The sequence below is a fragment of the Aptenodytes patagonicus genome, chromosome 15 (genome assembly GCF_965638725.1).
Source record: "Aptenodytes patagonicus chromosome 15, bAptPat1.pri.cur, whole genome shotgun sequence".
NCBI classification, from domain to species: domain Eukaryota; kingdom Metazoa; phylum Chordata; class Aves; order Sphenisciformes; family Spheniscidae; genus Aptenodytes; species Aptenodytes patagonicus.
Genome location: NC_134963.1, coordinates 15374910 through 15390135, shown reverse-complemented (window position 1 = coordinate 15390135; position 15226 = coordinate 15374910). Strand labels below are relative to the sequence as shown.

The 15226-nt window shown below is 70.1% G+C and overlaps 1 protein-coding gene across 10 annotated transcripts; it reads right to left on the bottom strand.

Moving 5' to 3' along the window:
* Positions 1–540: 540 nt before the first annotated feature.
* On the bottom strand, positions 541–12206 carry EMID1 (EMI domain containing 1). 10 transcript variants are annotated; one of them, XM_076352691.1, is made up of 16 exons: positions 12015–12206; positions 9517–9660; positions 9281–9387; positions 6978–7064; positions 6812–6873; positions 6555–6681; positions 5920–6027; positions 5546–5683; positions 5155–5241; positions 4983–5035; positions 4826–4879; positions 4641–4685; positions 4512–4556; positions 3500–3584; positions 2470–2552; positions 541–1159 (listed from the first exon to the last, which is right to left on the bottom strand). In XM_076352691.1, exons 1-16 carry the CDS (start codon positions 12176–12178, stop codon positions 557–559), a joined length of 1992 nt encoding a protein of 663 aa, XP_076208806.1. In that variant the 5' UTR covers positions 12179–12206; the 3' UTR covers positions 541–556. The 10 variants fall into 10 exon arrangements, with proteins under 10 accessions (XP_076208806.1, XP_076208807.1, XP_076208808.1 ...); XM_076352692.1 differs by having other exon boundaries at positions 9281–9384; XM_076352693.1 differs by having other exon boundaries at positions 9517–9630.
* Positions 12207–15226: the final 3020 nt, after the last annotated feature.

Below are 15226 nucleotides of genomic sequence, written 5' to 3'. Positions count from 1 at the left end.
CCGCAGGTGGCACGGTGTGGGTGGGTGTCCCAGGGGTGGCACGGTGTGGGTGGGTATTTCATGGGTGGCACGGTGTGGGTGGGTGTCCCGGGGTGGCGTGACGTGGGTGGGTATCTCATGGGTGGCACGGTGTGGGTGGGTGTCTCATAGGTGGCACGGTGTGGGTGGGTGTCCCAGGGGTGGCACGGTGTGGGTGGGTATTTCATGGGTGGCATGGTGTGGGTGGGTGTCCCAGGGGTGGTGTGACGTGGGTGGGTATCTCATGGGTGGCACGGTGTGGGTGGGTGTCCCGCAGGTGGCACGGCCCAGCCATGCGTCCCCTGGGTCCCCCTCCAGGTCACCGCAGCCCACCTCCCCGTGGCCCTGTCCCACCCCACTGGCAGCCCCAGGGACGCCCCGTGGGACCCCGCCACCGTCCCCAGGCCACCTGCTGTGGGTGGAGGGGACCCGCTCCAGCTGCCCACGTCCCCACGGCAGCACCCGTGGGTGCCCGCTTCACCCAAGGGAGTCCCCCGGGGCACTGATGGACGCCGCAGGACATGGGTTCAGGAGGCGTTTAATGACCTCGAGGGTCCCAAAGCAGCGGGATGAAGCGTGCGGTGCAGCGGGGTCCCTGCCCAGGGGGGTCCCCACCGCTGCCCCCCCCCCCAAGACCCCCTTCCCCGCTGCAGGGGTGGCCGTGGGGGCTCGGGCCAGGGAAGGAATTAAGCACCCCCAGAGCTGCACATTGGGGTGGGGGCAGAAAAGGGGCAGGGGGGGCCCTGGCACCCCTTTGCCTCCCCCCCCCCCGGGGGGGTTCAAGCAGGAGTGATGGGGGGCAAAGCATGCGGGCGGGGCCGGTGCCGTGCCACCGGCTAGCACCAAGTGCCCTGCGGGGCCGGGGGGGGGCGCGGGGGGGTGTGTGGGGTGACCCCCATCCTGTCCCCCCCTCCGGGGTGATGCTCCTGCCCATACCGGCACGGCGGCAGGCGCAGGGTGGGGGGTGACAGTGGGTGACACCCCCCTCCGCCCCAGACTCCATCACTCCATCACTGCTTGCCGGGGGGCCACCGGTGGGGGGCCACGATGCGGTAGGGGGGCTGGCCGCTGCCACGCTTGCTGCGGGGGGGCCTGGGCGCCGCCGTGCCGGGGGGGCCGCTGCCCGAGCCGGGCTCTGGTTCTGCAGGGAGGAAAGGAGAGAGGCGTCAGGCGGTGGGAGGCGGTGGGATGCCAGAGATCCCCCCCCCTTCCCCAAAAGTCACCCCGGCATTGGGTGCTGTGGGTGGGGGTCCCTTGCCCCACAGAAATGGGGTTCATTGCTCCCCGGCCACGCGGCAGCATCGAGCCCCACGGCTCCGGCTGTCCCCAGGGACGTGCTGGCAGAGGCACACTGGGGGTGGGGGCAACGGGATGACACGAGGACCCCCCGGGCTGGCACCCCTGCCTGGCACCCCTGGCCGGCACCCCGAGAGCCGGGGTCCCCCCTGCAGGAAAGCACAGCTGGAAAGTGGAGGCGGAGGGGGCAGGGGAAAGAGGGGAGGGGGCACCCACCGCCCCCCAGCTGGGCAACCTGGCATGGCGGGGGCTAGGCCCTGGGGTCTCCCTTGGACCAAGGAGGGGTCCCAGGGCTCCCTCCATCCAAGAGGAGCTCTAGCGGCTCCCCAAGTTGAAGGGCTCCTCCAGGGCCTCCCTTCATCCTTGGGAAGCTCCAGGAGCTGCCTTGGTCCAAGAGGGCATCCATGGGTCTCCCGTGGTTTGAGAAGGGCTCCATGGTCTCTCTTGAACCTTGGGGAGCTCCAGGGGCTCCCTTGGCCCAAGAGGGTCTCCATGGTTGTCTCTCTCAATCCAAGAGGGTCTCCATGGTCTCCCCTGGCCCAAGAGGCGCTCCAGAGTTTCCTTTGGTCCCAGGAGCTCCAGGGTTTCCCTTGGCCCGAGAGGGTCTCCATGGTTGTCTCTCTCAATCCAAGAGGGGCTCCATGGTCTCCCTTAGCCCTGGGGTCTCCAGGGGCTCCCTTGGCCCAAGAGGGTCTCCATGGTTGTCTCTCTCAATCCAAGAGGGGCTCCATGGTCTCCCTTGGCCCTGGGGGGGCTCCAGGGGCTCCCTTGGTCCAAAGAGGGCCTCCATGGTCTCCTTTAGCCCTGGGGTCTCCAGGGGCTCCCTTGGTCCAAGAGTGTCTCCATGGTTGTCTCTCTCAATCCAAGAGGGTCTCTGTGGTCTCCCTTGGTTTGAGAGGGGCTCCAGGGGCTCCCTTGAATCTTGGGGAGCTTCAGGGTTTCCCTTGGTCCAAGAGGGTCTCCATGGTTGTCTCTTTCAATCCAAGAGGCGCTCCATGGTCTCCCTTGGCCCTGGGGGGCTCCAGGGACCTGGTCCCAGGGGCTCCAGCCCCCCCGTGCTCCATGCCTGCTCCTGGGGGGGTGGGGGTGGGGGTTGGGGGGCCGCGGCGCACCCAGCTCATGCGGGGAGGGGAGGGGGGAAGGCGGCGCGGTTACCTGGCCAGATGATGGCTTCCAGCAAGGTGACCCTTCTAGCCAGGACCTCCAGCCGGGCCTGCTGCCGCAGGAGGGTTTGGAAGCTACTGGCCTGGGGGAGAGTGAGAGAGCAGAGCAGAGCGCACGTTCGCCCCGCGGCGGGCACGGCACGGGTGGCACAGCACGGCACGGGTGGCACAGCACGGCATGGGTGGCATAGCACGGCATGGGTGGCATAGCGTGGGTGCAGCCCCGGCGGGCGGGGGGGTGCCGGTGCAATGGGTGGGGGGGTGCCAGGTCTCCCAGGAGGGTGCTCCTCCCGGTCTCAGAGGGGTGCCGGGGGCTCCCGCGGCCCCAGGGGGATGCGAGGGGCTCCCTCATCCCTGTGGGTCCAGGGAGGGCCGGGGGTCCCTTGCGCTGACCCTGCGGCAGCCGCAGCTGCCTCGATGTCCCCGGCAGCGCCCCGATGGGGACACGGCTGTCCCCTGCCCGGGCGAGTCCCAGCGGGGTGGTCCCTTTGCCACGCCCCAGCACACCGAGCCCCCAGACACGTGTGGGGGGGACACACGTCCCCCAACCTGCCCGGGGTGGGGCCACCGGCTTGTCCCCAAGACGGAGACTGTCACGGGTGTCCCTGCCCGAGGTGGGCACCCTGGGCAGTGCCCCGGGGGGGGGGGGGGGGCAGTTCCTGAGGTGCCCAGCCGTGGGTGCAGGCAGGGGGTGCCCTGGTGGCCCTCACCCCACAAGCTGTCCCCAGCGCTGGCCATGATGCCACAGTGTGGGCGACGATGTCATGCACGGCTGATGACATCACACCGCAGCCAAGGCTAGGCAGACGCCTTGCCGTGGTGCCCAGCCCCCTGTGGCGGAGGGGAGGGGGTGCCGAGGGACCCCTCCCCACAGCTCCATGACATCAGCGAGCTAAGGGCCACCGTGATGTCATGGGGGCCTGGTGACCTGCCAGAGGGGATGGGGGCCACCCCATGGAGCGGGGGCCACCCTGGGGGTCCCTGTCCCCTCCCGCGGCCCGGGCTGGGCCCCCCCTACTCACCGTAAAGCCCAATCATTGTTTCCAAGATTAAAACCCTCTCCGCTAAAATCTTCAGCGCCTCGCGGAGCTGGTGCAAACCCTCCCCCTGGGGAGAAGAGAGGGACGGGGGTGAGGGGGGGCCGGACCCCTGCATGGCCCTGGGCTACCGCCCCTGGGGGGAGCACAGAGGGGACATGGGTATCCCCCACCTCCTGGCACCCCCCGATTCACCACGACACCGGGGGAAGGAGTGGGGGTACCCCGGGGGGGGGGGGGCACCGGCCCCCAGCACTACCCCTGGGGGGTCTGAGCCCACCCTGTGTCCCCAGCACAGCTCTGTGCCCCCCTGTGGTGGGGGGTCCCGGGGGGGCTGGCTCTGCGCCCCATCACCCCACTCAGGTGCAGCGGAGAGAGGCGGCCCCCCCCCATGGGAGGGGGCAGCATGCAGGGGTGGTACCCCCCCTGCTCCAGCATTCGGGGTGGGGGTGGGGGGGACAAGCACAGCCAGGGACCCCCGTTCCATCACCAGGGTCCCAGGGATGGGACACGGGCACTGGGCACAGCCGGGGACCCCCATACTGTCATTGGGGTCCCAGGGACAAGATGTGGGGCACTGGGCACAGCTGGGGACCCCCATGCCACCGTTGGGGTCCCAAGGATGAGGTGTGGGGCACCGGGCGCAGCCGGGGACCCCCGTTCCATCACCAGGGTCCCAGGGATGGGACACGGGCACTGGGCGCAGCCGGGGACCCCCTTGCCATCACTGGGGTCCCAGGGACAAGATGTGGGGCACTGGGCAGTGCAGGGGACCCCCATGCCATCATTGGGGTCCCAGGGACAAGATGCGGGGCACTGGGCAGTGCAGGGGACCCCCATGCCATCATTGGGGTCCCAGGGACGAGACGTGGGGGAGAGCAAGGGAGGGGACCGGCCCCCCCCCCCATCACCGCCCCCGCCCCCAGCACCCACGGATGGCCGACCCCTGTCAGCAGATGTGTCCCCGCTCCTGTCCCCGGTGCCACCCGCCACTCACCCAAGTGCCCTTCTCGCCCGGCTCGCCCCTGGGGCCCGGCTCGCCCTGAAACACAGAAAGGAGAGGGCCTGGCAGCGGGGGGGGGGCACGGGGGGCTGCAGCCCAGGGGGGCCCGACCCAGCAACGTACCTGTGCCCCGTCCTGGCCACGGCTGCCTGGGTGGCCCTGGGGACCCTGGAGGGGGGGGGGGGGGGAGAGAGCCCGTCAGCACCCGGGGGGGCACAGCTGGACCCCCCCACCGTGGGAGATGCCGGCGGAGCGCCCCCCCCCCCCCCCAACTCATGTCACGGTGCTGGGCTGGCGGGGGGACTCACCCTGTCTCCCTTCTCCCCGGGGGGGCCGGCAGCTCCAGGTGCCCCAGCTCTACCCTGTGCAAGGACAAGGCGGGGTGCCATCAGCCGCGGTGGGGGGGGCCCCCAGGGGGGCTCAGCCCGCCCCATGCCCCCCCACCCCGTTGTTCCCAGCACTTACGTCAGGTCCTGGGGGGCCGGGTGGCCCAATGGGACCCGGGGGGCCGGGGGGACCTGCAAGGAGAGGGGGCACAGATCAGCTCGGCCCTGGCAGACTGCCCCACACTGGCGCACCCCCCAAAAGTGCTTGGGGGGGTTAGGGAAGGGACACACACACACACACACACACTCACCCATCGGCCCCATGGGTCCGGGGGGTCCGGTGGGACCCACGATGCCCCCGGCGGCTTCGGTGAAGGTGTTGGAGAGGAGCGGGTCCCCTGGGGGAGAGCATGGGTGGTGGGCAGGGGCCAGACCGCGCCCCCCCCCCGGGGCTCCCAGCACCACCCAGCCGGGCAGGATTTGGCCACACCGCCCCCCAGTCTGGGCGATGCTCCCACCCTCCCCTGCCCACCCCGGACCCTGTAGCCCACTCCCCACGGCCAGGCTGCCCCTCCAGCCCCATCGCCGGAGCAGGGATGCTCCGCTGTGGTACAGCCCCTGCCCCAGCACCATCCTTGGGGTCAACCCGGGGAGGTGACCAGCCCCCCCCCCCCCCAGCCCCCCCCCCCAGCCCCTCCTTACTGGGCTCAGCTATGCGGGTTATCGCTGGCCCCACAGGGGCAGGGGGTCCTGGGGGGCCAGGGGGGCCGGGTAGCCCCTTCTCTCCAGGGAGCCCTCTGGCTCCATCCCGGCCGGGCGGTCCTGGGGGGCCAGGGGGACCTGCAGGGAAGAAGGGGAGGGTGAAGATTGGGGCGGGGGGGGGGGGGTGCCTGTTAAACTCCCAATGCCTGAAGCTGTGCAGCGCTGGAGCCCTTCCAAGCCCCAAAACCACTGCACGGACCCCCCACCCCACCCCCCCGGCCCGAGATCTGCCCTCCAGGAGGGTGGGTGCTCGACTGGAGCCAGGCACTGGACTGGGACACCCCCTCCCACCGGGGCTCCCCGTCCCCCCTTACCTGGCGGCCCCGTTGGACCCTTCATCCTGGGAATGCCCGACGGTCCCCGTCCTCCCGAGTCTCCCTTGGGGCCGGAGGGGCTGGGTGGCCCCCACGAGCCGAGTCTCCCTGCAGCAGAGCAGCATCCTCAGGGGAGTGCCCCGGGGACCCCGGGGACAGCCCCTTGGCGGGTGCCCCCCACCCACGCCCGGTCCCCACCATCACGCCCCGGCACGGCTCCCTGCTGCAACCCTGGTGCAGGTGGGGAGAGCATCGGTCCCGGGGGGGGGTGGGGGGCACCCCAAGGGCAGCAGCCCCATGTCGGTGCCCCCACCCTGCCCCGAACCAAAACACTGGAGGGGGCCAAAGCCCTTCCATCCCTCCCCAGAGCTGGCCGGGTCCCCACATGTGGCTCGATGTCACCACCGTCCCCTGGGGACAGCTGGGGTGGGACTGCAGCCCGTTCCCCCAAGGTGAGGGCCTCCAATAGGGGGGTCCCCCAGGTGCCCCCCCAAATATTGGTAACACCTGGGTGCTTTTCCTTGGCAATGGCACCACCGGTGCTGCCAGGTGGCACTGCCACCACCGCCGGTGCCGCAGGATGCAGATGGCTGGGGTGGGTGGGGGGTGGGGGGCAGCTGCCTGCGCTGCCTTACCGTCATCCCCGGGGCTCCCGCGGGCGGCCGGAGAACCCCAAAGCTGCCCGGTCTCCGGCCCCCTGCCCGGCGCGCTGCCTTTGGGTGCCAGGGAGGTGGGGGGTTCAGCCACTGACAGCCGGGCCACCTGGCAAAGAGAGGGGAGGGTTGGGTGCCACAGCGGGGGAAAGCATAAGGTGACACCCCCCCGCGCCCGGGCTCCTGCGCCCCTCAAGGGGTGGCTGGACCCCAGGTTGGTGGCACGTTGCGGGGCTCACCTGCGCCTCAAGAGTGGCGAGCCGGGCTGTCAGCTCCCTGACGCGGCTGCAGTTCAGGCACCCTGCGGGGGGAAAGCGGGGGGCACGGGCGGTCGGGTGGGGGGCACCCATCCCTCTTTGCCCACGCTGATGCAGCGTGTGATGGCAAGGGACGGGGGGAACCCACCTGAGAAAGCTGTGGGGCGCAGCGGGGGCCGGCGTGGGGCAGCGCTGGGGTGCCCGGCATCCCGCAGGGCGAGGAAGGCGTGAGCCTCTGCCGAGGGAAGGGGGGGGTCAGGAAGGGGGCACCCCCCTGGTGCATTGCCTCCGTTGGGAGACCCCCAAGGGCCACAGGGCTGGGAAAGCCTGCTGCCCCTCACCCCAAGATAGGGGTGGGGGGGTGCAAGGGCTCCCGCTGCTTCTGCCCCATCCTCACTCCTGCTGAGCCTCAGAGCCCCAAAACCACCCACGTTCCCAAGACAGATCCCTCTTGAACCCGTGAGTGACCAGCCAGATCCCCCCAATCCCACCCATGGTCCTGAACCAGACCCCCCCAAACCCACCCTATAACCCTCAGCCAGAGCCCCCCAAACCCACCCATGAGCACACACCAGATCTCCCACCCCACCGCCTAACCCCCAGCCAGACCCCCCCAAACTCCCCCATGGTCCTGAACCCCCCCCCCCCCCAACACCCCTATGGCCCCCAGCGAGAACACCCCAGCCCTGGCTCAGGGGTGGCTTTGGAGGTGGCCCCCACATTCCTGGGGCCACTGCCCACATCCACGACCCGTTGTGGGGTCCCAGCACCTCGTCCCCACCGAGGGACCCTGGGGACAGCGGCTCGGGGCCACCCAGTGTGGCAGGAAAGGGGTGTCCGGAGCAGAGCTGGCAGCGTCACGTGTCGTCCCCCCCCCCCCCCCCCGCTGCCCCCCCCTGCTGCCACCCCACCCCAGCACAGCCACCGCCATGCTGCAGGGGACAGCCAGCGCCGCCCTAAGCGGGCCCAGATGTGGGGCACCCGGCCAAGCACGCACGGAGGAGGAAGAGGAGGAGAAAGAGCCCTCCGCCTCCCCCCACCCCGTGCTGCTGCCACCCAGCTGGCTCCGGAGCCCCTTGAGTCAGCCACCGTCCTGCAGGCCCTCGGTGCCACCCCGCTGTCCCCAGGGTGCCCCCACCCCTGGGTGCCACCCGCTCACCCTGCAGCCCTGGGATCCCCCCCCCCCCCATGCCCTGCAGAGCCGGGGCCAGGCTGGGGACACACAACCGGGGTCCCAGGGGAGAGGGAGGGAGGAGGATGCGGGTGACGATGGGGACAAAGACAGCCCCCACCCCACCCCCCCCGGGTAAGGAGGCAGGCTGGGGGCCAGCTGCCGAGGCGGCAGCGCCCGTCCCGCCACGCATGGCACAGCCTTGCACCCATTCATCCACCCGCGCGCAGGCAGCTGCCTACCCGCCATCCGGCCGCACGCAGCGACAGCGGGCAGGCAGCCGTCCCCTCGCGGGCACAGCCGCGCACCCACCCAGACGGCAATGTCCGTCCGTCCGTCCATCCACACCCCGTCCATCTATTGACCTTTCCAGTTATCCACCCCCGGGCAGAGCCAGCCAAGCGTCCATCTGCCCACCCACCCCTGCATCTGCCCGTCCAGCCAAACGTAGGGCCATCCACCCGTCTGCCCACCCACCCACAGGAATCTCTCTTCTTCTAACCACCCGCCCACCCACCCACACGCAGGGACATCCACCCACCCGCCGACACAGGAACGTCCAGCCAGCCGTCTATCCGCTTATCCGTTCATCCGTCCATGGACACAGCCATCCATCCATCTACCCACGGGAACGTCCATCCAACCACTCACCCACCCACGGGAACATCCATCCATCGGAACATCCATCCATCCACCCATGGGAACATCCATCCATCCATCGGAACATCCACCCACCCACAGGAACATGCATCCATCCACCCACCCATCCACAGGAACATCCACCCACCCACCCATCCACCCACAGGAATATCCATCCATTCATCCATCCACTCAACCACGGGAACATCCATCCACCCACCCACCCACGGGAACATCCATCCACCCATCCACCCACAGGAACATCCATCCATTCATCCATCCACTCAACCATGGGAACATCCATCCACCCACCCACCCACGGGAACATCCATCCACCCACCCACCCACGGGAACATCCATCCGTCCATTCACCCACACAGGAGAACATCCATCCGTCCGTCCATCCCTCCACCCACACAGAGTGACACCCAGCCAGCCATCCCTCCCACCCACACGTGGGTCCGTCCGTCCCTCCATCCAGCCCTCCCCACCCCACCCTGCCCATCCCCTCCGGCGATGCCGACGGCCGTGGCCCGGGCACAGCCCCTGGGTGACACCACCCCGCCCTGGCCGTGGAGAGGAGCAGAAGCCCAGCGCCGGGGCAGGATGAGGCCCCTTCCCACGGCTGTGCCGGCTCCCACCTTCCTCACAGTTGGCCCCGGCGTGCCCGGGGCAGCACCTCCACTCCAGCGCCGTGAGCGTCTTGTAGGTCACCCTGTAGATGGGCCGGACGATGGTGCGGTAGCTGCTGGCACAGAGCGGGGCAGCGCTTTCAGACCCATCCCGGGTCTGAAACCCCAGGGCAGCAGAGCACCCCAGGGTGCTGGGGTGGGATGCCGGGCGCCCGCTCCCAGGGGACCCCGGTGACACTGCTCACCTGCCCCCGCTGCAGGCCAGGGGCCAGCGGCAGCCCTGGAAGACCCGCTGAAGGTAGGTGCCGTTCTGGACGTGGCATGACACCGTCCGTGTCACCGTGTAGGAGCACCAGTTGCTGGAAGGCAAACCGCCGGCGCCGTCAGCCCTGCCGGGGGACACCGCGGGGCTGGCGGAGATGGCGGTGCCACTCGGGGTGTGCCCACCCCCCATCCCAGGGGGTCCTGTCCCCAAATTGCCCCGGGAGATGCCCACCCCCAGCTTTTGGGGTGCCCATGGAGGGCCCTCCTGGGCGGGGGCTGCCCTGGCACGCCGGGGGGAGCTGGGGCCCTGCATTCCTGCTGCATTCCCGGCCGGCATGGCGCTGGCGCCAGCTGGCCTGGAGCTGGGCCCGGAGCCCCCCCCTGCGCCCCCGGCCCACCCCGCACAAAGGCTCCTTTCTTCGGGCGCCTGCCTGCCCCATGCCGGCTCCTCGTGCCAGGCTCTGCCCACCCTGCCTGCCCCGGGCATCCCCCCCGCCCCCCAGCCTCAGTTTCCCCCTGCGGAAGGAGGGGACACCAGTGCCACGACGCCAAGCGCTCCTGTCCCCACGGCGGGCAGGACTCGCTGTACCCTCGGCGGCTCCAAACTCCGAGGCTGTGCAATTTGGGTCAAAACCCGAGCTTTTTGGGACCGCCGCAGCGCTGCACAGCCCCTGCAAGCAGGGAGGCGGTGGCGGCAGGGACGAGCGGGCGCCGTGGGGGGACAATTGTCTGGGAGGTGCCGGGGGGGGTGGGTGGGTGCACAGCAGGGTGGCACAGGGCTTTCCGGCTGGGCAGCATCCCAGGCGGGCCCCGTGCCAGGGCCACAAAAGCGCCGGGCACGCCGGGGCTGTCTCCACGCTTCTGCTGCCGCCCCGCGATGCCAAGCGGGGTCCCGGGGGGCAGCGGCACCTCCGGCCCCCCCTACCCAGGGTGATAGCCCCCGGCATCGTGTCTGTCCCCTCCTCCCGGGGCGGGCATCCAGCTCCTGGGCGATGCTCCCCATGCACATGGGGATGGCAACGGGCGTTGCGTTGGGATGCGGCCGCGCCGTCTCGGGGCGAGGATGCAGCAGCGGTGCCAGCCCCAGCTGCGCCGGGCGCCTGCGGGGATGGGGACGGGTCCCGGCCCGTTTCACCTCCCGCCTGGCAGAGGGAGGATGCGGGGGAATGCCCTCCTGGGGAACAGGGCAGGAGCTGGCGGGCATCAGCATGCGAGCGCTCGCATGGCCCGGCCTGACCCGGCCCACCAGCTGCCGGGCTGGCACTCGTGCACCGAGCGGGCCTGGGCTCTGCTGCCAGGGCATGCACGCACCTGGGGGAAAGCCCACGTCGGGGTTGGCTCCAAATCCCAACCCCCTTCCCAAAACCAGCCTGTTGGCTTCGTGCCCTCCCGCTTGGGCACGTGGGGCCCCAGCGATGCGTTAGCCCAACGAGAGGGATGGGGTGGGAGCTCCTGGGCCCCCCGATGCCTACAGCAGGGTAGTGGGTGCTGGGTCATGGGCTGGGGAGATCCCGGGGGACGGGACGGGACGACATGGCAGGGTGGTGCCAAGGCGCCAGGGGCTTCCTGGGCTTGGCTGGGAGGGGAAGGGGAAATGAGGCAGCTTCTGCCCGTCGCCTCACCGACCCGAGCGGAACCGGGAGGTCCCGGCAATCCGGTGCCGGAGACATGGCCAGAGCCAAAGATTTCCTGTAAACAACACCCCCCCCCCGCCCGCCACCCCGCCTGCCGCTCCGCCGGGACGGGACTGTGGGGACAGGGACCACAGCCCCCCCCCCCGAACCGGACAGCGGGCCGACCCAGCCCCCGCCACCTCCCAGGGATGAGCAAGGACCCTGGGGCCGGGGCCGCTCACCCCGCACCAGCCCCAGCAGTCCCAGTGTGCCCAGGTAGCCCCAGTAGCCCCAGCATGTCCCAGCACCTTGCTAGCCCCGGTAGCTCCGGTAACTCCAGAAGTGATGCTAGACCCCGTAACCCCCAGCCCCAGTACATCCCACTAGCCCCAGTAACCCCCAGCCCTAGTAAGTCCCGCCGGCCCCAGTATCCTCCAGTAACCCCCAGCCCCACCGGCCCCAGTATCCCCCAGTAAGTCCCGCCGGCCCCATTAACCCCCCAGTAACCCCCAGCCCCAGTAAGTCCCGCCGGCCCCAGTATCCCCCAGTAAGCCCCAGCCCCAGCAGCCCCCAGCAGCCCCCCAGCCTTCCCAGCCCCGGTAGCCCCAGCAGCACGGACCAAGCAGCCCCTGCCCTGCCGTCCGCAGCAGCCGGTGCCCCCCGATGTACCCCGGTACCCGCAACCCCCGGTGCCCAGAGTCCCCCGGTGCCTGATGCCCCCTCTGCCCGTATCCCCATCTCCCCGGTGCCACCCACGCTCCGCGCCCGGTCCCTCCCGTGCCCGCCCCCCCCCCCGGTGCCTGCGCTCCATCTCCCCGGTGCTTCCCGTGCCCAGAGGCCCCCCCGGTGGCCCCGGTTGCCGGTACCTGCGGGCGGCGGGCTGCAGCCCGGCCGGGCTCCAGGAGCCGGCGGCGGGCGGCGGCAGCAGCAGCAGGCAGCAGAGGCACAGGCAGAGGCACAGGCAGAGCCCCAGGGGTGCAGGCAGGGGCAGGCAGCGGCAGCGGCGGAGCCCCCGGCCACGGCCCGCCATGCCGCTCCGCTGGACTCGGCGTGGGGCGGCGCTGCCCGGGCACCGGCACCGGCACCGAGCGGGGCGGCGGGAGGGGGAGGGGAGGGGAGGGGAGGGGAGGGGGAGGAGGAGGAGGAGGAGGGATGAAGGAGGAGAGGGAGGAACCCCCCGCCCCTCCGCCCCCCCGCCGTCCGCCCCGCCGGCCCGGGGGTCCCGCTGGCGGCACGGACGTGGAGGGGGGGCACAATTTTTTGGGGGGACGACACACACTGGCCCGGGGGCGGGGGGGGCGGGGGGCAGAATCGGGGGGGCCGGCCGAGGCACAGCCCGGGAGGCCGGGGGGGAGGAGGGGGGGGGCTCAGCGCAGGGAGGGGGCACGATGCGGGGAGCTGGTCCCAGATACGGGACCCTGGTCCCCGTGTGAGCGAGTGTGTCCCGGGTGTGAACGCCTCCGCGTCCCTCTGCGTGGGTGCACACGCGTGTGTGCGTGGGTACACGCGTGTGGGCATATGCCCGTGCATGGGTGCGCACATACGTGTGCTTCTGCGTGTGTGCATGGGTACACACACGCGTGTGCTTCGGTGTGCGCTTGGGTACACGCATGTGTGTGCACCCCTGTGTATGCACGTGGGTGTGCGCGGGTGCACGTGGGTGTGCATCTGGGTGTGCGTGGGTACACGTGTGTGTGTACAGGTGCACATGTGTGTGCATCTGGGTGTGCATGGGTACATGTGTGTGTGCACGGGTGCATGTGGGTGTGCATCTGGGTGTGCGTGGGTACACGTGTGTGTGCACGGGTGCATGTGGGTGTGCATCTGGGTGTGCGTGGGTACACACATGTGTGTGCACCCCTGTGTATGCACGTGTGTGTGCACGGGTGCACGTGTGTGTGCATCTGGGTGTGCATGGGTACACGTGTGTGCGCACGGGTGCACGTGGGTGTGCATCTGGGTGTGCGTGGGTACATGTGTGTGTGCACGGGTGCACGTGGGTGTGCATCTGGGTGTGCGTGGGTACACGTGTGTGTGTGCACCCCGGTGTATGCACGTGTGTGTGCACGGGTGCACGTGTGTCTGCATCTGGGTGTGCATGGGTACACGTGTGTGCGCATGGGTGCACGTGGGTGTGCATCTGGGTGTGCATGGGTACACGTGTGTGTGTGCACCCCGGTGTATGCACGTGTGTGTGCACGGGTGCACGTGGGTGTGCATCTGGGTGTGCGTGGGTACATGTGTGTGTGCACGGGTGCACGTGGGTGTGCATCTGGGTGTGCGTGGGTACACGCGTGTGTGTGCGTGTGTGTGCATGGGTACACAGATGTGTGTGCATCTGTGTGTGCATGAGTACAGACATGCGTGTGCACATGCGTGCACATCTGTGTGTCCTTGCGCCCGCACCCGTGTGCCCACGTGCCCATCCGTGTGCGATGTGCTGCAGGCCCGTGCGTGTCTCTGTGCACACGCAGGTGTGTTTGTGTCTGTGTGTGTGTATGTGTGTGTACATGGCCCGGGTGTGTGTACATCCGCCTGTCTTGTCTGTCTGTCTGTCTGCCTGTCTCCAGCTGTTCTTCCAGCTGCCTCTTCCATGTGTGTATGTGTGTGCGCATGTGGTCCCTGTGCTGGGGCGTGCAAGGAGGCCGCGTGTGTGCATGGGTGTGCGTGGGTGGTCCCTGCCAGGGGTGTCAGTGGGGGTGTGTGTGTGTGTGTGGGGGCCCTATAGGCAGCGTGTGTGTGCGTGCGTGTGTGCACGTGCCCGTGCGTGCATGTGTATGCGTGTATAACGGGCCCGAGGTTTGTTTGGGGGACACGTCCCCGCACTGGCAGCACCCCCGGACCCCCCACCCCTCTGCGGGGTGGGGGCCAGGACAAAGCTTCCCCCCCCCCCCCCCCGTGGGGCTCAGCCCCTGATCAAGGCTGTCAGCACCCACCCCCCACCCTGCCTGCAACGGGGGACCCAGGCGTCCGGGTGGTCGCCGTCGGCTCATCTGCTAACCTGCTGAGTCCCTTCCCACGCAGGCAGCGGGAACCCAGGATTCCGGGCCCCCCATCTGTGGGCTGGGGGTGTGCGAGGGGGGGCTGCGCTCTGCCTGCCCCCCCCCCCCCCCGCCTCCCCCAGCGCGGAGAGAGCCCTGGAAGGCCTGGAGCTGGGCTCGGGGTGGGGGGGGGTGGGGGGGGAGAAGAGCGGTGCAGGAGGACTCTGCGCTGGAGCGGATGAGGGAGCACTCCCACGGGGCCCCCCCACCGATGGGTGCCACCTTCCTCTGGGCCGGGGGGGGGGGGGGGGGTAAGCGGGGACCTGGCATGGTGCAGGTGGGGGGGATGCACCCCCAGAGCACCCACCCACGTATGGGGGCACCCATCGCCCCGACTCCCCGGGGGGAGCCCTGCCGGCCCCCCGGCTGGCAGCCACCCCCTTGGTGGTTAGAGCATGGGGGTGTCCCCAAACCCCTCCCCGGCTCCCCCGCAGCGCCGCTGGCAGCCTAGTCCCCGGCGTGTCCTTGCCGCAGGGCCTGGGCTGTGCTGTTTACCCTCGTGGGTGCTCAGAGGAGCCGAAGGTCGCCCGTGCTCCTCCTCAGACTAAACAAGGCTGCGGTCGGGCGCCTGGGGTCTGGTGGGGGCCCTTGGGTGGGGGCGGGTGGGTATCGCACCAGATGATGCACATGTCCCCCCCCAGGTCTGGGTGGTCCCCACAGGGCTGGGGTGCTGTGAGGGCTCAGCGCTGGCGGGATGGATCCTGCTTTGCTTTGGCAGGCTCCCTCCGGCAGCCTGGGGGCTGGGGCTTTGGGGGGCTGCAGGCACTGGGGTGCCCCATCTTGTCCCCCAAAGTGGAGCAGCCCTGCTCCCGCTGCTTCCTGGTGGCCGTCCCAGGCTGTCCCCAGCCCAGAGCTGAACATGCAGGGCCCAGCCTCGGGCTGCACAGGACCTTGCCCCCATGGCTCCCCTGAGTGACCCCCACCCGGCCCTGGGGTCCCCTCACCCATGCCCAACCCCTGCTTGATGGGTTGAATCCCTCCAGGGCTCCTCAGGTGTGTTTCAGCCTGGCTCCGGGTCCCTGTGCCATGGCCCTGTC

Excerpts from the sequence above, each read along its gene's own strand:
- EMID1 (XM_076352691.1), bottom strand. The coding sequence starts at position 12,178 with ATGGCGGGCCGTGGCCGGGGGCTCCGCCGCTGCCGCTGCCTGCCCCTG. Across the intron at positions 9,388-9,516 it reads CTGGCCTGCAGCGGGGGCAG|CAGCTACCGCACCATCGTCC; the intron begins GTGAGCAGTGTC and ends GCTCTGTGCCAG. Across the intron at positions 5,036-5,154 it reads CGGACCCATGGGGCCGATGG|GTCCCCCCGGCCCCCCGGGT; the intron begins GTGAGTGTGTGT and ends CTCTCCTTGCAG.